Here is a 22,308-nt window from a genome sequence, read left to right as displayed (position 1 = left end):
ACTTCTGACTTGTGATGAATCAAAGTCCTTCGTACAATCAATTGCCTTTATTTTACTCTAAGTTCCTACTTCAACACTTTCGACATTCTTAACTTAACAAGCAGTAAGCCTTCCTACTCAATGTTACCGGTTCAAGCGCCAAAGCGAGAATGCCCCTTCCATCTCATGGTAAGTTTCATTTATACTTTTTCATCATTTGAATTGGCGGGTAGGAGAGTAGGGTCATTTTCGCGACTACCGACATATTAATTAACAAATATTCGGGTAAACACAAATCACATTTCTAATCACTACCCACTGAATGCCATAAGTTTAACATAACGCACACAAAATAATTATAATTTATTCTTGAAATCTTATGAAATATCACACTATAATAATCTATTAGTAATAGAAACGATTTCCCGCCATAGTGAAATACATCTTATACATCTACACCTACTTTGCTCCACGCTCGCTCGGGCACTTCAGTGAGGCACGCCTGGCAACGCGACAAATAGTCTAATAATTGAGAATTTAAATTCGGCCAGTACATAATCTCACGAGCTCTTAATCGACATTTTTCTATACCTAAGTTGTAACACATACTTCACAGGTATGTGTCACAAATACAAAAAAAGCCAAAAGTGTGCAATGTAAACTTAACGACGTCCAGCCGAGGGCAGACTTTCCCAGGCATGCCTGCTTTCGAGTTGTGATGATCGAGACCTCAATTAGCACAGCACCAACACCGACCGGGAAAGCGCGTTTGCTATCATCATTACAGTTTCTGCATACAAACATAAAACTTAAATCAACAAACACAGCTATGCACCTACATACACCGACGTTCATAGGTTAGACATCTGTCAGTGTCACAATCATAGAGATGCGCTCTTCTGTCTTAACATTTACGATTAGAACCGGTATTATAATGGAGGTCTCACACGCAGATACCATTGACGAGAACGCTTCGAAAATGTTTAAGATATAAAGTAATGTATTCTCAATAATTGATAATTCATCATTTAGGTAACAAAATCTTACATTGGTCTACGACCGTCCGTCCCGGACTGACCATAGACAATGATGGAAATCGAGTAAAACGGAACGACCGGGCATAGACCAACGGAAGAGAGGGGGCTGTCAAAAAATGGACTTCAACTGGGCCATAGTCTAATAAAACATGGTCTTCCATTGCCAGAGTGACACGGGGCTACGTCACAACAACATGGCCGCTATATATAGCGCTATCGCATATTATCATATAGCGCTGTCGCATGATGACGTAAGCCCGTGTCAGTTAGGTGACCTAGAAAAGACGGGAATGGAGTACCAGGCGGAGTATATTATTATACCATGAACTGGGCGATTTAGTGAGTAAGGATGGAGAGTTTTTTGTGATAAAGTGAAATCGACGTGAATCGAGGAAGTCAACGAGATTTACGGCTGGCGCATTGCAGCCTGCGATGCACAGTGTTTCGTCTAGAACAAGCTAGGTGGACAAAAGTCGTTATCAAATTGTCTCTAATGAGTCATTAGAAAGTTAGATTATGTCTAACTTTCTAATTTTATGAGTCATAGGGTGCAGAAGTCAGCTAATGAGGTAAGTGCAATTGCACAATTAAATCAGTTGCAATTTTGTGATGCGTTCAACATCTCTTACAAGTAAAACGTTATTTTGTGAAAAGTTTTGGTGATGGATCTTATAACTGAAGGTAAGCACTTTATATTTTTCTTAAAAACATCTTCATATCAGTTGTAATAATGCTCGTCCAGAGCAATAAATATGCACTTAAAAACGTGGTGTTTTTTTTTTCATTTTAGAACTTTGATAGACTAGCAAATACTTGACACCGCTTGACACCGGTCTAGATTTTTGATATTATTTACTTGCATAATTCTATTTTATGATGGTGTATATTTCATTTTGCAGAAATTTGCATAACATTTTTTTTCTTTTTTTTTGCAGAACACGTTTTCTCTATTTTAAGGAAGGGGTTTTTGAAGAATGGACAAATAAGGGGAAAAATTACGAAAATTTCCACCTGTATCAGTTTATATTGGTAAAATATGAGTTACGAGATTTCACAGAAGAGTCTGAGAGACGGTTGAAAAATATTTTAACCAGTTATTCATCAAAACTGAATACCAAGTGGAATAGTGCGTCAAGATTAAAGAAGCAATTTGTGGAAAAGTTTAAGTGGTCTGGATGGCCAAAATATAGAATTACGAGTGTACATAACTAGACCAAGTGCATCAACGTCGTCTGAAAATGTTAATCCTGCAGGAAGACCCAAATTAAACTTCAAAAGTTCCTCTTTTAAAACGAAACAACGCTGAGTTAAAGATCTGGTACAATTACGTACCTATGTTTTAACTGCTGCCGAAATCCCGATTCATTCGTGATCGGCAGGAAATAGAACACGGCAAAAATGTTAAAAAATATTAGAGAAAGTCCACATAAGCCAACGTAGTCTTGTTCTTACGACAACAGTAGGTACTTCAATGAATTCTAGGCAGCTAAGTATTAATGAGGCATTAGCATATTATATTGAGTCAAAATCGACAAATACAAACTTACAAGCAGACTAAAAAGTGGTCAATGAAGGTTGATTATCATAAATATTCATCATATCATTATTTGCCCAATGCAAAAGGTACAAGCGTGTTATATCCTTCAGAAGAACTTCAAAAAACTTGCAAAACAAGGAAAACAATTATTATTCTGATATAATACATGAGTTAGAACAGATTATTAGGTTATTAATAATTAACAGATTAATAATTAATTTATTATTAATAATAAGTTAAGTTTTAATTAATTTTCTATATTATATTTTTATTTTTTTGTAAATTTTTAAGTAAATAGTATAAAAAATAATGTATCTAATCAACTGTAAAATTTTGTTTATTATTGTGTTAATAAATTATTTGTAAAAAAATATATAATTAATTTAAATATATACTTTATTTAGTTTTTTTTACTTTTTTTCATGGTATTTTAAAATTTTTAGTAAATTATATTTAATTGAACAATACTAACCATAATACTACCCAAAAACACAAAAAAATAATTTTGTCCACCTAGCTTGTTCTAGACGAAACACTGTGCGATGGAGCCAGGCCAGGCATAGCGGCGTGAGCCCAGATTTCGACGGATGGCGAGAGATTGCTGGCGGGGGCATGTCGGCATGGGTCGGGACAGGCCCGCCTGCATCTGCGCATCCTTTCCGGAGCTCGGCGTGGGCCCAGGCAGCGGCCCCAAGCCGTCCCCTCCGCGCCGCGCCAGTCTCCATCACACCATTCTTGCCGATGGAGGCAGGAGGCGCGATCGCCGCCATTAAATTGACACCGGCGTGTTTTGCGTCGGACACGCAAGGCGCGGGCCCTGCGACCACATCTACACTTTCCCTGCTCGGACCCTCGTTGGCGTGGAGCGCTGATCTTCGGGACAATCGTGAGTCGTTCACCTTATTTCTCGTGGCCATGAGCGCGCGCGTACACATCAAACAAACATCAAACATCAACATTTATTCAGCAAATAGGCCACAAGGGCACTTTTACACGTCATCATTGAATTTACATACAAGGAAAAATAATAACATCAACAATTTTATAAAATAAAACTAACAATTCAATCTAACGTATTACAATTACTAAGAGATGTATATGGTCTCTTAATGTCGAATTACATAAAAAATACAGATACAAAACACAAAAAAAAAAATCTATAATATTTAGAGGTGTAAATGTCTCTAGGTGTCAGAACTATAAGATTATATAGTTTATCAAGTTATCCTTAGAGATGTATAGGGTCTCCAAGAGTCAATATCCTGTATAATTAATACATTCATTAAGAGAAAAGAAACATACGAGAGCAGAGTGAGGCGTCTCACTGTAATTAATTAATAAAAATAAAGTTACTAAGTATAATAGCTTGTGTTAGCTTAAACCGACCAGTCTCCACAAACAGCACCAGTTCACGAGTATGACGCGTATCTCAGCCATCGCCTCCCTCAACCTTCATTCGGGAAAGTGGCGACCCGATCAACGACGCCACCGTATAATAAGCAAAGACTTTTAAGCGAGCATGACATGTTCAAGCTACCGGCCTATAATAATATTAAAATAGTAATAACATGTAGATGTAAGACACGGCATTTTGTGCAACAACGTCCGAACGTCTTTTCGCGGTCGGTTTTAAAGGGGCCCCATAGATTCAGTAGATTAAGGGTAATAATATAGTTTAAACAAAGCGGTATCGAAGGCCGCCATGTGCGCGAATCCGCAATATAAGTATTAATTAACCGCCTTGTTTTCACTTCTGCCAAAAGCATCCTTTCCACTTATATCCAGTGCAGCATAGGACGGTCCTTGAACCAAAGGTCCCCTGCTTTCCAGATACTTATCCGGCTTAGATTCAGTAAGTATTTGTAAGTATATAATGTAACACCTCGTTCCAAATTCACAATCTTATCTCACAACTATATTCCTTATTCTTTATTTTTTATACGTTACAAAGTGCCCTATATGGACTTTTTTGAGCATCTCTGTACGCATACATTTAGGAATTACAACGCGGTTTCCTTTCCAAACTATTCCAAAGGCAACCGTGAGTTCATCCCTCACATCCCAATAGGGATTTAACAATGTATTTATTTTATTTTTATATGTCGGCCACCCGGACTTACCTACTTTAACTAGCTGCTGCAATTCTTCATCCTGCTTAGTACACTTTTGTATTTCTAAAAAATGTGAATCTGTGAGTGGATTTGAAGTGGTAAGCGCACACACCTGCGCCTGCACCTCGAGATAGTCGCGTGGGACGGAGCTCTTGCTCGCGCCCGGTGCAACTGCACGGGATAGTGCGTCACAAGTACTTGCCCGGCTTGTAAACAAGTTTAAAGGTATATGGTTAAAGTCTCAATAACATTGATCGTAATCACGCGGGTGCATTAACCAACGGTTTATTTACTATGCTAATTAGCGGTTTGTGATCCGTTTCTATAGTTACGTCACTTCGCCCGTATATATAGCTATAAAATCTTTCACACGCATACACACAAGCATATAGCTCCTTCTCGATCTGAGCATACGATTGTTCGGCTTTTGACAGGGACTTTGAAGCATACGAGACTGGTAGGTCATTTTGAAGTAGACAGCAACCTAACCCGTGTTTACTCGCATCTACCGAGATAACTAGTGGTTTATTGAGACTGTAATATTGTAAGACCGGTGGATTAGTCAAACACTCTTTTATTTTATCAAAATATTCTTGGTGTTGATGATCCCAGTGCCATTCTACAGATTTCTTTAATAAATCCCGCAAAAGGAATGTTTTCTCTGATAAGTTAGCCAAATTTCACCGCCATTTTGTTTAATTCGAACACGTACTGTTCAACGGACTCGAATTCACTCTGATCACGTGTATAAAATCGGTGACGTTCAATTGTTAAATTCTTCTTCGGATAAAAAAAACTATCAAATTTCTCCAACACTTTATCAACCGTGTTACATTTTGCTTTATCCGTAAATTGATCGTACACGTCTCTGCACCGATCACCAATGACATGAAGCAAAATGTTTATCTGCACTGTGACGTCTTTGTTTCCAATTTCACATGCTGCATAGTAAATTTAGAAACTCTTTTTCCATTTGTCCCACTCTTTACTTAAATTACCAGATGTCACATTTACAAGATTATTTTCAAATACAAACGGCGGCGGTGGTTGCAAAATGGTTTCCATTGTACCTACTTGGTAATTAGTTTCGCTTTTATATTTCACAACCCTTTCAGTTTCCCGTTTTTATTACATTTATCTTATCACTTTTACTTCAAATCACACCATTTACTATAAATTAATCCATTTGTTAGCGTCATCCACCTTGCCGACACCCAAACCAGTATAATAAGACCTACGAGAGCCAAACCATCATTGAAGACCTACTACGAAAGCGCCATCTACTGCGAGGTATCGGAACTACCAGCCTATTGCGTCACTACAGCGTCGTGTAGATGGCGCCACTGAGATTTCCGCCATATTAATTGCAATAATCCAATTATCCCTTTTAGTTAATTTATTATTATAAAATTAAATGTTTTGATTGTTACTAAATATTACATGATATATGGAGCTTATACGTAATTGATTGTATTAGAATCTATTTTAAAAGTATGTATATTAGTTACCTGATTGAACTCGTGGAGGGGGATTCTGAATGTTAATTAAAGGGGTCGTAACCGGGGACGGAGCTCTCTTTTGCTTCTGATTTTTGTACCAACAACTTGGTGAAGAATAAATCAGCGTCAATCTATACTGGTTTCATTTTATAGCGCAAGTGCTACGATTACCCATCCTGAGTACGTTAATACCTCAGAAGTGGGATACCTACGTAATGTCTGGCCCATATTTCAATGGTTTGGGGCGAAAAAAGAAAAGAAAAGCCTCAAGTATTGACGCCGACACCGAAAAAACAACGAAATTTTTTTCTTCAACACCACGTGGCGGCGATGAAGACGAGCTACACACACCTAAACGACGACAAATTACGCCTACGGAAGCTGAAGTTATCGCCAAATTCAAACCGGAAGACAGAAATAGCAACGTGAAAGGATGGCTACACAAAATATACCAGCTGGGAGAAGTATACGGATGGCAGAACAAAGATCGTCAGTTCGTTATGCAAATAAGACTTCGTGGCTCAGCCAGGAAGTTATATATTAAGCGGGAGCGAGCTGTCACTTTTTTTGTCATACTAAATTGAACCTTATCACCGAGCCAGAAAGTTGTTCGTACCAGACTAGAGAAAACGGTCCACATGAGATAGAAAAACGAGAGCCCCGTGTCTCACTCGCACATGTTGCCAATGTAAAAAAGATACCATTGTGGCAGTATTTATATCAATATACTACTGAAAGTAATTACCTTCTTATACTATTTAAGTGCTATATTCCGATTACAGTTCTGATATCTTTTAAGTAATTTATTAATTATTATGATGTCAATATTATTAACTGATTAAACCAAGCATGTGCACAACAAAAAAAAACATTAAATTAAATATGGTAGAAATTGTAGTAACTTTGAATATTAATTGGCATCCCCAACTTGATGACATATTTTTCGTGTACACACACACACACACACGTGTACAATACAATAAAACATTGTCAAACTCATTAGGTTGACTATGATATCGGTACGATTTGGATCGGTCTTACATAATTGTTATTACGTACTTAATGTAAAAATAAGTTTACCTAAATAGTATACTAATAAATAAATAAAGATATACTTATTTAGGCATGTTTAATTATTCAATTCGTGTAATGAGAGCTATATAATTGCCAAAAATTAAATCCAAAGTCCTTAGACATTACAGACTCATATTTATACTTACATAATATTTAATTACTGAAACGTTAATTCTACCTATTTATTTATATATATGTAATCGATTCTATATACACTCTAAAAAAAAATTTGGTTGGCCCAAGGCCCAATCAATATCTTGATAGTCGTAATCAAGCATCTTGATTCCATACGAGCCTAACAAGAACTTAGACACATCAAACAAGGTAATTCTGATTGCTATTACTATTGTTATGTAACTGAACCAATTAAGATCTTGTTCAATATTTACATGAAAAATAATTATACTAACTAAGGGCTTGATAATTATTATCATGATACGTAACTGTAACACCTAAAACAAACAAGTTAGTTTAACTAAGAAGTAAATCAATGTTAACATGAAGAATTACTGTATTAACTATTTGACCCAAATAAGTTCAACTAAGAACATGATTACACCGACTTATGTACCTTATTAGCCTGAACTAAGATATTGGTCAATTTGAATCTATTGTTTAATCATTTCAACTAAGATGTAAATCAATGTTAACATGAAGAATCACTGTATTAACTATTTGACCCAAATAAGATCAACTAAGAACATGATTACACCGACTTATGCATTTTATTAGCCTGAACTAAGATATTGTTCAATTTGAATCTTAATTGTTTAATCATTTCAACTATGAAGCTTGTTTAGTACAATACCATTCTTGTTCAATTGTACTATGACTTACTTTGTCTCATTTACTAATACATGCTAATACATTTCTTTCAGATCTCTAGTTTTTTTACGCGCCGTGCTGAATAATGCTGATGGTCCTCGTTGTTATACTCAAGGCATTAGTCTTAAATACTAAGATATACATTTATTTCAGATCTTTTTGGCGATCGGCCTAGACCGGTTTAGCTTTACAAACACGGGAGGAGGCGTGCTTGTGAAATGTGAAGCCATACCGGTCTAGGCCGATCCTCAAAAAAATCTGGAATAAATCTGTAATCTGTATTACCTACTTAGTATTTAAGACTAATGCCTTGAGTATAATACGAGTACGAGGACCAGCATTTATTCAGCACGGCGCGTATAAAAACTAGCACAAAGGAAATTTATCAAATTTAAACGAATAAGTAGTTAATAAAATATAACAACAAAGAAAGGGATAAAACATAATTAAACTAAATCAGGCCCGTAAAGTTTTATGAAAAGGGGTAAATAAATAGAACAAAAAAATATTATAATAAGATGTTATTTATTAATTTAAACATTTTGAAAGTACACTACACTCACAGTGTCACTACGCGAGTTTGATTCAGATTTCACTGGTTATTTTTAGACAAACAAATCACAGGATTCCACACATTTGACAGTTTAAAACCCGATCTTCACGATTGAAATTTTTATATTTGTGAATTTCAATGGCTTCTCTTACCAATCTTGGTATATAGTGGTGTCGAAATGACCTTGGGACTATGCAACTCGATCCAGTGATTATTGTACCCGATTGTTCTTGACCGCAGCGATGTGTTCTTTAATTCTGCAGGCAATAGTGCGTTTGGTCTGCCCAATGTGCGAACTACCACAACTGCACTCAACTTTGTACACACCAGGTTTTTCCAGAGGAATAAGTAATTGAATGAGCTTAACGCAACTGCATGCTACTGAGACTCGACTGCTCGCTCGCACGGTGGCACACGCCGCGAAAGGGGCGCGGGCGGGGCGGAGAGCGGGTGTACAGGCGCTCCCCCCGCTTATCTCTTGATTGATCGGATTAACCGATTATTTAATTTAATTATTAAGAAAATCGATTTAACAAATAACTCTTAGTAGAATGGAATATTAGTTTCGTAATTAATACAATAATTTGATCATAATGGGATTGAATGTTTTATCTTCGTTGTTCTAAATATTGTATGTTTAGTTGATTGAACTACCAAATCTTATGTAAATCAACAAAGACAAAATAATCAAATAAACTATTAAAATGTTCATAACTATTAACATATTTATCTGTTTTAATTAATTTGTTAAGGATTGAATTAACCTACGTTACATAATTATGCCAACAAGTTAATAATAGATGCAAAGTATACAATTGTTAGGATTAATAACATACCTACTTTATTAGTTCAATCACAGATACACTTATTGTTTTAAGTAATCAGCTTTCTTTGATTTATATAAGATCGTTATTGTTGTAATTAACTTAACGTCAACTAAGAGAAAACTGCTCTTAGTTGGTCTTCATTTTTTAGAGTGTAGGTTGGACACACATTTCCGTCAGTATACAAAGGCGGAAAATTTGAAAATTTTGTTGCAATCACAGATCTACGATGACGCTTACGCTTAAAGAATAGCTTAAGGCGCGGTGTGTAGTAAAATGCACTTTTTTGTCACCATATTTACAGACTTTTACAAGGATTTCATGCATTATTTTCTAGTATGTATAACTTCAGTCCTTGAACTACGTTATTGCTTGTCAGAAACACGACGGCTCATTATTTTCTCGATATAATCTTAAGTTGAAAACATGCCTAACACTGTCTTTATTTCCTTATGTTAGAAGTACTAGGACGAAAATGTATATGAAACTTACTTCAGTCGATAGCTTTTAAGTAAATCTTCATTATTGCTTGTCCTTTTATCGATACGTTAATTTTTTCATTCATCATTTGATGAATTCAACATTTTGCCTACTAAATTACACCCTACGCGGCAATACCTTGCGCCTATTCCTCACGCCAGTACGCCCGTGACCACTGTCAGCGTCGGACCTGTGCTAGTTTAGCGGACGTTTCATAAAATGGGTAATCACAGTATAAATATGCAAATATGTTATACACACAATGTTTTTCAACATACTTACGAAGAAAAGCAAAATAATTCTTAAATACGGTGACATTTCAGACATCCGTCCGTCATATTGTCATTTTATAACAAGTTGGGCAGCAAAGGCACACACCCATCTAACCAATCCGGAATTCAGTCACGATCGATAAATTGTGTAAACATATTTTAAAAGGCTATAAAATTAATCAAATTGAATAATTTAGACTGGTCACATTTTTGTAAAAATCGATTTCTACTGGCAAAACATATTACTTTTTGGCAACCGGGTTTTTTAACCTAATTAGACCCCGCTGAATCCGAATTTGCCGGTTGCTTGATCGAATTCTTGACTGGAAGTGAGATATTTGATATAAAAGGTCCCTTTTTTTAGTTTTTCGTAAATAACTTGTAAACGGTGTGTAGTATTTGGAGTTCAGTGAAACGCAGGTTTGGAGGAACACTTATGTTTTATTTTAGTTATTGAGTTATTTTACAGCAAGTAGTACTTATCGTTAGGCAAGCTTCCGGCAAAGAGGGTGTGGTCACCCATTTGACATTACATATCATTTTTTTAAAACTACGTTCGGAAACGTCCTATACTGTTACATTTGTTTCGGATACTAATACCACAGATATTACATCTTCCCCTTTCTTTTTTTAAAAATTATACATTCTCTTTCCCCTTTTTTTTTTTAAGTAACGCTGCATTACAAATGAAAATACTAAGTCTAAGTTTTAACTACCACTACCAATATGGTTAAAGATTTACACATAGTTGTATTAAAAAAAAAATCAGTATGTGCCTCTACTTACATACTAAGTACCTTATGACTAATAATGTGTCTATAATAAGTACCATACACAATATAAGGATCTATGTAGCCCCACACTCAACCAGTAGCAGAGCGCCGGAGGACTACCAATCACCCAGGTCGAACATGATAAGAAGTCCTAGTGTACCTAACATTACTATTATCTATAATATCATAGGACCTCAGTCCATTGTTTTGAACAATTTGGCCTTGTAGCCACTTATTACTATTACAGTCTTTCTTAAACCAGACTTTCTGGCCTACAACAAAATTATTTTTACTTTTGGTATTAGCATTATAGTTATGTACATTTCTAGATACAGTCTTATGGAACTCACTTTTAATATTAATATTCAGTCTTGGTCTTAAATATGTAGATGTTACAGGTAATTTAGTTTTTATTTTTCTATTCATTAACAATTCAGCTGGTGAAAACTTAGTGCCACAAACAGGAGAAGATCTATATTGTAAAAGCGCTAATCTGTAGTCTGTGTTGTCCACCTGGCATTTAATAAGCAATTTTTTAGCAATTTGTACAGCTCTTTCCGCCATACCATTCGACTGTGGGTACCTAGGGCTGGTATAGGTAAATTTAAATCCCCATATGTTAGCAAAATTTTTACATTCTCGTGAGTCAAAGGGAACATGATCACAGACTATCTCACTCGGTACACCAAATATACAGAAAATATCTATAAGACTACTTATGACAGTCTTGGCACTTTTATTACTTATTGGTTTTACTTCTAGCCATTTAGAAAAATAGTCATATATCACTAGATAGCTTTTATTTTTATATTCCATTATGTCTGTTCCTAACTTTGAGAAAGGTAAGTCTGGGATGTTATGACTTAATAGTGGCTCTTTTGTGTTGTTATTTTGGTAAGTTTGACAAACAAAATACTGTCTTACAAAATTATCTAGATGTTCATCTATTTTGGGCCAATAATACATACTTCTAGCTAGATTTTTCATTTTAGTCATACCAAGATGGCCTTCATGCAATTTTTCCATTATGTGTGTCCGTAAAGATTTAGGTATTAATAATCTATGATTCATAAACAACAAATTATCATCAACAGTAATATCACTTTTGAATTTAAAATAATATTGCATGTTATCAGGAATATGTTTTTTATCTGGCCATCCATTTTTAGTAAATTCTTTAAGATTTGACAATTCCGTATCTTTATTAGTTTCAGAAATTAATTCTTTTTTAAATTCATTAGTGCACTGCAAGTTATTTGCTAGGCCAACACAGTGAATGACATCATACATGTCTGGTTCATCAGTTTCATTACCGGTCATGAAAGCACGTGACAGTAGGTCAGCAATATACATAAATTTACCTTTAAGGTACTGAAATTCAATGTCATATTTGAGTAATTTTAATTTTAATCTTTGAAGTCTGGGCGATGGAACCTCATGTATAGATTTTTTAAGTAAGGTTTCCAGTGGCTTGTGATCATTAAGAACAATGCACTTTTGCCCATAAATATAGTAATGGAATTTCCTGGTTGACCAGACAACACTTAAAAGCTCTTTTTCTATTTGTGAGAAATTCCTCTCCGATGCTGTCAAACTCCTCGATGCAAAACAAACAGGTTTTCCATTTTGAAGTAAACAACAACCAAGGCCATCCTTTGAGGCATCACATTGTATAACCACCGGTTGTTTTACATCAAAGTTTTGCAGAACAGGTGCCTCGGTGACATGCAATTTTATTTTATTAAACGAATTTTCATGTACATCTGTCCATAACCAATCTACATTTTTCTTAAGAAGTAATTGGAGTGGTGATGCAATTTTAGCTAGGTTAGGAACGAATTTCCTTAGGTAATTTACCATTCCTAGAAACACTTGTAGCTCTTTTTTATTACTGGGACTTTTAATACTATTAATGGCTTTTATTCTTTCGGGGTCAATTTTCATACCTTCATGAGAGAAAATGTGACCAAAATATTTTACTTCATTCATTTTATATTGAAATTTATTTTTATTGAATCTCACATTATGTTTTTTAGCTCTTTCAAACACCTTTGTTAAAATTGCATCATGCTCCGCTTCACTGTCAGCACATATTAATAAATCATCACAATAAATTATTACTCCCGGAATGTCCCCAAATGCCCTTTCATTATATTTCTGAAAAATTTCAGGTGCTACAGACAACCCAAAGGGCAACCGATTAAATTTGTAGCAGCCAAACGGGCTATTAAAAGTACAAAGATCACTGGATTTTTCATCTAATTTTATGTTATAAAATCCTTCTGATAGATCAAGCACTGAAAAATATTTTTTATTTGACAGTCTCGGGACAATCTCCTCAAGAGTAGGTATTAAATAGTATTCCCTGACTAGCACACTATTAAGATCTTTAGGATCTAGACATATTCTCAGTGATTTGTCTTTTTTTTCTATAATCACAAGATTACTCACAAAATTCTTAGGATGTTCGACCTTGGTGATGATCTGTCGTTCTTCCAACGATCTTAGTTTCTCCGCAAGCCGGGGTTTGATTGCGTTAGGCACCCGACGCGGCGGCCGCACCACAGGTTCTGCATCCGGTTGAGTGTGGAGCACCAAAGGTTCATTAAACTCTCCAACACCCTGAAACAGTTTACCATATTTTTTAAAAATTGAATTTTTATCCCATTGAGACTTATCAATTGTGTTTATATTTTTATTTGGAATGAAGTTTAGCTTGAACAGGGAACACAGGCCTAAAATAGCTTTTACATTTTGTTTTACTATTATAAACTGTGTACTATACTGAACATCATTAAGTGTCAGTGTTAATGTAATTTTTCCTTCAGGAACAATGCGTGATCCTCCAAAAGCCACTAAAATACTTCTTGTCTCAGACAGTTTTATATTATTTTCATCATCGACAACTTTTTTAAGATCTTCTAATGACAAAATATTTGCCTGTGCCCCTGTGTCACACTTAAAATTAATTACAGACTTGTTATTGACTTTTAAAGACTCTGTCCACTCACAATTACATTCGTTACTTGAGTGACATACCCGAACTAGTCAGATCATTTCCTCATTTTCCTGCTCAAAACACTCAATCTGATTGATTAATTTACACCCAACTTTAAAATGATTGTACCTGTTACAATTTTCACATCGCTGGCCATAGGCCGGGCACGCCCGAGGGCCATGCTCTGTGTTACATTTTTTACATTTATATTTTTTATTATTAAGAGAGCTTAGGTTATACTTAGCTTGAGTATTTGGTGGTGACTGAGATGGCTTAGAGTGCTGCGCTGATGAACGCCTTTGTACTGCATCCACCTCCGCCAAGGTCTGCTTTGCCAAGACCCGCGCGTGTTCTCGGGAAAGCTCCGCCGATCTGCAGACATCAACTGCTCTTTCAAGTGTTAGGTCTTTTATTTCCAACAGTTTTTGTTGAACTCGCTGCTCTCTGACGCCCACTACAATTCTGTCCCTTAACATCCGGTCCAGTTGCTTGTCAAAGTTACAATTTTTTGCTATTCTTCGAAGCTCGGTGTAATAGGAATCAAAGTTTTCTCCTTCTTCTTGTATTCTTTTGTTGAACTGCCATGTGTTAATTACCTCACTTGATTTCGGTTTAAAATATTCTTCAAACAGTGTTAATACCTCTTCTAATTTAGCGGTGTCTTCTGTATTTTCTTTCTTTAGCGTAAAAAAATATAGTTCTTGCGCCGGTTGACCGATACAGTTAAGTAGATCTGATGCTTTTCTGGCCTCCGTGATTTTTTCCAAACCAGCCGCTGAGACGAATATTCTAAACGCCTGCTTAAATCTAAGCCATTGCGGATAAAGGTCTTCAATTACCTCAAGATTTAACGGTGCCGGCATGCGGTACTCGACGCCCGACATCTTGACTTGATTTCTTGTGTTTTTATTTTATTCTTATAGTTTTATTTTAACTGGAGCTTGGCTCTTGTACGACTGCGCCATGTAGTATTTGGAGTTCAGTGAAACGCAGGTTTGGAGGAACACTTATGTTTTATTTTAGTTATTGAGTTATTTTACAGCAAGTAGTACTTATCGTTAGGCAAGCTTCCGGCAAAGAGGGTGTGGTCACCCATTTGACATTACATATCATTTTTTTAAAACTACGTTCGGAAACGTCCTATACTGTTACATTTGTTTCGGATACTAATACCACAGATATTACACGGTGTCCCATAGCAAAATAGGTTTTTATTAATAAATAATCTACATAAAATTTCCTGCAAAAAACATCTGAACACTTTTCTCTTCTCTAGGATCAATATTTAAAACGATATTAAAGGAAGAAAGTTCATTACAATCAATTCACATGTCACTTTTTTTAGTTTTTAGGGTCCCGTACCTCAAAAGGAAAAAACGGAACCCTTATAGGATCACTCGTGCGACTGTCTGTCTGTCTGTCTGTCCGTCTGTCACAGCCCATTTTCTTCAAAAGTACTGGACCAATTAAGTAGAAATTTGGTACAAACATGTAAATTCGTGACCCAAAGACGGACATCTTACGTAAACAAATGAGTTTTAAACACGGAGGCCACTTTTTAGCCAAGGGGGGTTAATTAACATTAAGAACCTATTTTGCTATGGGCCACCGTTTACGAGTCATTTACGAAAAACTTAAAATAGGGACCCGGAAATTGATTATAATTAACTTACCCCTTTAATACCTCATTAAATATTGATCGTAGCGAAAAAGTGTACAAAACCTTTTTTGTGGACAATTTTATGTTCAATATTTTTGTATAATATGTTTTTGCAACGGGGGCACCGTTTACGAGTTATTTACGAAAAAAAGCGACCTACTACACTGATTGTGATTAACTTTCTTCCTTTAATATCGTTTTAAATATTGATCCTAGAGAAAAGTGTTCAGATGTTTTTCGCAGAAAATTTTATGGAGATTATTTATTTATAAAAACCTATTTTGCTATGGGACACCGTTTACGAGTTATTTACAAAAAACTAAAAAGGGACTTTAAAATTGATTATAATTGACTTACCGGATGCTTTGTCTTTTTAAATATTGATCCTAGCGAAAAGTGTTCTACATGTTTCTTGTAGGAAATTTTATGTTTATTATTTGTGTAAAATTTGTTTTTGCTATGAGTCATACTTTTCAAATTATTAACGAAAAAATAAAAACAAGGAACCTTAGAATTTATTATAATTAACTTTCCCTCTTTATTATCTTTTTAAATATTGATCCCTGCTAAAAATGTACTGAATTTTTTTTTATTGAAAATTTTGTGTAGATTATTAGTAATTTTTTTTATATTGGCCACCGTTTACGAGTTATTTACGAAAAAATTAAAAAAGCGACCTTTAATATCAAATAACTCACTTCCAGTCAAAAATTCGATCAAGCAACCGGCAAATTCGGATTCAGCGGGGTCTAATTAGGTTAAAAAACCCGGTTGCCAAAAAGTAATATGTTTTGCCAGTAGAAATCGATTTTTACAAAAACACGATCAGTCAAGTATACATTCATATTGTATATAATTAATAATTATTTAGGTACACTCACCGTCTTACCTACCATTTTTAGGGTTCCCTACCCAAAGGGTAAAACGGAACCCTATTAGTAAGACTCCGCTGTCCGTCCGTTCGTCCGTCCGTCTGTCACCAGGCTGTATCTCACGAACCGTGATAGCTAGACAGTTGAAATTTTCACAGATGATGTATTTCTGTTGCCGCTATAACAACAAATACTAAAAAGTACGGAACCCTCGATGGGCTCAGTGGGCGAGTCCGACTCGCGCTTGTCCGGTTTTAAATACTCATCAAAATTCGAATTTACTAATAAATCTTATTCAATATTAATTGCCGAACTAAAAATCCCGGAACTGACAATTCAGAATACCGATGTCGTCAGAATAAGGACGTAGACGTGCTGCGCGGGAATGGTGCGGGGCGCCGCGCGGGGCGCCCGCCTGCCCGTTCTACCACGCGTCTGCTTCACCCCCTTGAAAACGTAAAACTCGAGTATAAGAGCGCCTTAAGTATGCAAAAGGGAAGTCATCACGTATATGAACACACCATGAGTATGATATTGATAGTAATAGATTTTTTCTTAAATTATGAGGAGCATAAATAGTGTAAGATGCCGGTTTACACAGTTAAATGTATGTTTTTATTTCGTTGTGTGCTAATATTTTATTATTTTAGTCAATAATCAGGATAATTTCGTGTATAAACATAAATTATTACGCTACGCTACGCTAGAGCTTGACAAAATGACTAGTATCGATAACTAGTCGGTATAGTATTAATATAAAGTTATTGGCGATACAAGTGTTCAAAGTAGGAATTAAATTCGTAACGAGTGGTGATAAATTAAAACACGACCGAAGGCAATGTTTTTAATCGACACGATTTGCGAATTACCTAGTACAACGTTTTTTCCGGTTCCGGTCGTCCATTAGTAAAGTCGCTGTCACTACGCTCCTAAAATAAAAATGGATAACTCGATATAAAGACTGTGGTTGTAGTGAAATTGTTGTTCTGTATAACAATAAAAACTCGGAAAAGTGGTGAAAGTAAAGAACTCTGTGTATACCGTGTGGACTGCAATTAAAACCAGTGTTAAAATATATTGTGAATATAACCTATAAAACAAGGCTGTCACTTTCCAAAGACTTAGCAAGGAAACAACATAAAAATAAAAACCTAGTGTTGCCAATGCAAACCACAAATTTCTACCAGTGACATCTCGGCAGTGTAGACAACCTACGAAAAATTATACGTTCCAATTCAAGCAGGCACAAAACGCTATCCAAGATATCAAAACAAAATGACAGGGGAAATGTCAAACACCGAGCTTTACGCTTTGATGAAAGAAGAACTAAGAAATCAAGCCGTGCTGATAGAAAACAATTCTGAAAAAATTCTGAGAACGATAGACGATAAAATAAAACCATTACAGGAAGAAAACAAGATTCTCAAGTCAGAAGTAGAGATATTAAACAAGAAAGTAAATACATTAGAGAACATAACCAAACAAAACAACATTATAATACATGGTCTAAATGAAAGTGATACAAGTTATACGCAGCTATCCAAAAACGTCACACTTCTGTTTGAAAAGTTGGATGTGAAAGTTGAAAATAGTGACATTAACAAAATGCACAGGATAGGCAGAAAAAAGGAAGACAAAATAAGGCCAGTACTAATCTCTTTCACCACATACAATAAGAAAATTGAAATTCTGAAAAACAAGAAAAAAGTACCAGAAAAGATGTATATAACTGAAGACTTCACTAAAGCGACTTTAGAAAAACGTAAAGAACTACAAGGGGAGCTTAAGCAGGAGAGAGAAAAGGGCAATAAAGTGTACATTAGGAACGACAAATTAGTAATCAAGCCCAAAGAAAATGAAAAACGGAAGCGAGAAGATTCAACATCCCCCTCCCGTCAGTCCACCTCGGCAACAGAACACCAAGAAAATGACAGAGGAAGTAAAGGCATACTTGCCCCAGCAAAACTACATAGAACAGATCCCTTTGCATACATGCGCTCCAGGTCGAACTCCGTTACAGAAATAACTACCCCGAAACCATAGGAATTAGCGGACATCGGTAGCGGAAGGAATAAAACAACATTAGATAAACAACATATACAAAAGAAAAAGTGCCCCAACCCGGTTGGTCACCGTGGGGCTCAAGACCAAAACCCCCTAGGCTCAGCGCCAAATCTGCCAAATCTGCCAAATCTGACAAATCTCTCAAAACAAGTAGAAACACCCCAAAGAAAAAGTTACAACAACTACAGTGAACATACCAAACTAACAAAGAAAGATAAAAATATCAAAAATAGCTTTTACATATCAACCCTCAACGCCAGGACTTTAAGAACTGAGGAATCCCTACAGGAGTTGGAACGAGCGCTGGAATATATCAACTGGGATATAATTGGCATAAGCGAAGTGAGGAGAATGGGTGAAAAAATTGAACAGTATGAAAACTACATCCTATACCATATTGGGAATACACCTGGCCTGTTTGGAGTTGGGTTCCTCGTCCAAAGATGCCTCAGCAAGTACATTCAGGAATTTATTGGAATATCGGAACGGATTGCTCAACTAAATATTAACCTACCGGAATATGGAAGTATTTCGATAATTCAAATATATGCACCAACAGAGATAGCACAAGAAGACATTAAAGACACATTCTATGGAGATCTAGAAAGAACTCTTGGAAAAGCACACAAAACAATATTCCTAATGGGCGATTTCAATGGCCAAATCGGTAAAAGACAAGCCGGGGAGGACGCCATTATGGGTCTACATGGTACTGGCAGAAGAAATAACAACGGCCAAAGATTAATAAACCTTGCACTTACACATAACCTGAAAATACTCAACAGCTATTATCAGAAAAAAATTCAAAGAAAATGGACCTGGATATCGCCTGATGGTCAAGTAAAGAATGAAATAGACTTCATACTCTCCAACAAACCCAAATTTTTCAAAGATATAAGCACTATTAATAAACTAAACTTCAATACAAACCACCGAATGGTAAGAGGTACAATCTATCTGAATAAACCCAAACCAACAAGAAAACATATGAATCAGAAAACGCAACCAACACATATTCCACTGCCCATTCCGGAAAATTTACTCACATCATTAAAGAACAAAAGAACGGAAATTGAGAACACTGTGAACATACAGGAGAAATATAATTTATTGGAGGAGGAAATTCAGAAAGTGTCTGAAAAACTAGGCTGTGTAAAAAAGAAAAAGGATGGTATTGGAAACAAAGCCAGATCTCTCATAGATAGCAGGAAAATTCTCCTTGGAAACAGAAAAGAAAACAGGAAACAAATTGCTGAACTAAGCAAACAAATTAATGAGGAAATCAGAATACACCGAAAGGCATTGAGGAGCAGGACCATCCAATTCCACATAGAAAATTCGGGAGGTGTAAAAAAAGCATTAAAAGAACTTAAAGAGAGCTCCAGTTGGATCCCAAATATTAACAGTAAAACACCAGGAAAAAAGGAGACAAAACGATCCAAAATAATAGAAATAGCTACCAAGTTTTATTCAAATTTATATGACGACACAAACGATACAGAATCACATTATTTGTTAGAAGACAATGAAGAAACGGTTCCTATAATACTAGAATCTGAAGTAAGGAAGGCAATACTCTCCCAAAAGAATTACAAAGCTCCAGGGGAGGACAAAATAACAAATGAAGTGCTTAAGGGATGTATAGACTATATCATAAAGCCTATAACAAACTTATTCAATCACATACTTACCAATGAAGTCATACCAGAACAATGGGCATCATCAACTATCACTTTAATTCACAAGAAAGGAGATGTCGCAGAAATAAATAATTATAGACCAATCAGTTTGCTGTCAAACCTATATAAAATTTTCTCAAAAGTTATATTAAACCGGATGTCCTTGGTTCTAGACGAAAACCAGCCTAGGGAGCAGGCAGGATTCAGAAGTGATTTTTCAACCATGGACCACATCCATGTCATTAAGCAAGTCATAGAAAAATGTAATGAATATGGAAAAATATATTATCTGGCATTTATAGATTACAACAAAGCATTTGACTCTCTTAGACACACACATATCTGGGACGCTCTGCGATCACAAGGAGTACTTCCGAAATATATCAGAATAATTAAGAACATATATAAGGACGCAACAGCAAAAATACAAACAGAAAGAATAGGAGTACCATTCAAAATAAAGAAAGGAGTACGTCAAGGAGACCCCTTATCGCCAAAGCTGTTCTCAGCGGTGCTGGAACATATTTTCAGGAAAATGGACTGGGATGCTTTTGGAATAAACATAAACGGTGAAAAGTTGAATCACTTAAGGTTTGCTGATGACCTGATTGTCCTGAGTGACAATCAGAGGGACCTGGAGAAAATGTTGGTACAACTAGAAAAAGAAAGTAATATTGTAGGTCTGACTTTGAACACTGATAAAACCAAATTAATGACAAATCATGAAAAAGCACCTATCTCACTGAACAACAGCTGTATAGAATATGTCAACCAGTATACGTATTTAGGACAAATTATCTCACCCGAAGACCAAATGACAAAAGAAATAAACACTAGAATATGCAACGCGTGGAAAAGCTACTGGTCGCTTAAAGAGGTCATGAAGAACCCACAGATACCAATCAAAGACAAAACAAAAGTATTCAACTCTTGTATATTGCCATGTCTGACATACGGATCCCAAACATGGGCTCTCACCGAAAAGCATAAAAAAGCACTGCAAGTATGTCAAAATAACATGGAGAGAAGCATTTTAAATATAAAGTTAAGGGACCGAGTCAGACTAACCAATATAAGAAGTAAAACTAAAGTTGCAGATGTAACATATACGGTGATGAAACTCAAATGGAACTGGACTGGACACACTATAAGAAACCAGAAGAACAAATGGTCCAAGGATATCATAATGTGGTACCCAAGAGATGGGAAAAGAAGGAGAGGACGGCAGAGGAAGAGATGGGAAGATGAGATTATGGAAACAGCCGGCAAAACATGGAGGAGAAAAGCCGCAAACAGAAAGCTATGGCAAGCACTAGGGGAGGCCTATGCCAAAGGGGCAAGCTGATACCAAAGATACCGATGTCACTGAATGAACATGTAATTTAAATTATAAAGATAAAATATAGCTATTAATTAAATGCATTAAAATTGAAATTAAAATTCATACAATATTGGAAACATAAATTGCATCTAGTGTAATAAAATAAATCGATAATAATTAAATATACTAACTATAACTTCAATTTAAATAATCAAATGAGTATTATGCGTACTAGTAAAAATGAATTAAGAATTGAAATATCTAATAAATGTGCCAAATAAATTAACTACTTATATAAATAAATTGAATTTGTGTCTATTCTGAAGCAATAGATACTCAAATTAATATAAATTTTAAAATTATCAAGCAATGTAATACACGAAATGGTTTGCATGTTAAAAATAGTAAGCTAGATAAGAAATGCATGGTAAAATATATATATATATACACATACATGTAACTAGATACTAAGTATCAGAAATAAAGGCTAATTGATTGATTGATTGATAGTACAACGTTTTACCCCACCCTGGATATCTGTCTCGCTCTCTCTCTCTTATAGCTGTGTTTTTGATGGACGTACGGCGGACCACCTTCCTCACAATCGACCATGATCGCGATTCAATACGCCCATCCCATCTGTAACAGCTTTTATAACGACTAAATTAAGTAAGGTTGTGTGAAGCGTTTTACAGAAGAGTAAAAACTATATCCATCTCTTTTGTGGGGCAATTATACTAGCATAGGGAA

General features: G+C 35.6%; 1 protein-coding gene across 1 annotated transcript; it reads left to right on the top strand.

Annotated features, from left to right (window-relative positions):
- Window positions 1-17,781: 17,781 nt before the first annotated feature.
- LOC134805510 (uncharacterized) lies at window positions 17,782-21,582 on the top strand. The gene is made up of 3 exons (XM_063778802.1): window positions 17,782-18,433; window positions 19,118-19,267; window positions 20,411-21,582. Exons 1-3 carry the CDS (start codon window positions 17,782-17,784, stop codon window positions 21,580-21,582), a joined length of 1,974 nt encoding a protein of 657 aa, XP_063634872.1.
- Window positions 21,583-22,308: the final 726 nt, after the last annotated feature.

This window comes from Cydia splendana, unplaced genomic scaffold, assembly GCF_910591565.1.
Source record: "Cydia splendana unplaced genomic scaffold, ilCydSple1.2 scaffold_130_ctg1, whole genome shotgun sequence".
Taxonomy (NCBI): domain Eukaryota; kingdom Metazoa; phylum Arthropoda; class Insecta; order Lepidoptera; family Tortricidae; genus Cydia; species Cydia splendana.
The sequence above is the reverse complement of the archived record's forward strand: the minus strand, read 5'-3'. Positions and strand labels throughout refer to the sequence as shown.

Excerpts from the sequence above, each read along its gene's own strand:
- LOC134805510 (XM_063778802.1), top strand. The coding sequence starts at position 17,782 with ATGTCAAACACCGAGCTTTACGCTTTGATGAAAGAAGAACTAAGAAAT. Across the intron at positions 18,434-19,117 it reads CCAAGAAAATGACAGAGGAA|AGATAGCACAAGAAGACATT; the intron begins GTAAAGGCATAC and ends ATGCACCAACAG. Across the intron at positions 19,268-20,410 it reads CGCCATTATGGGTCTACATG|ACGAAAACCAGCCTAGGGAG; the intron begins GTACTGGCAGAA and ends CCTTGGTTCTAG.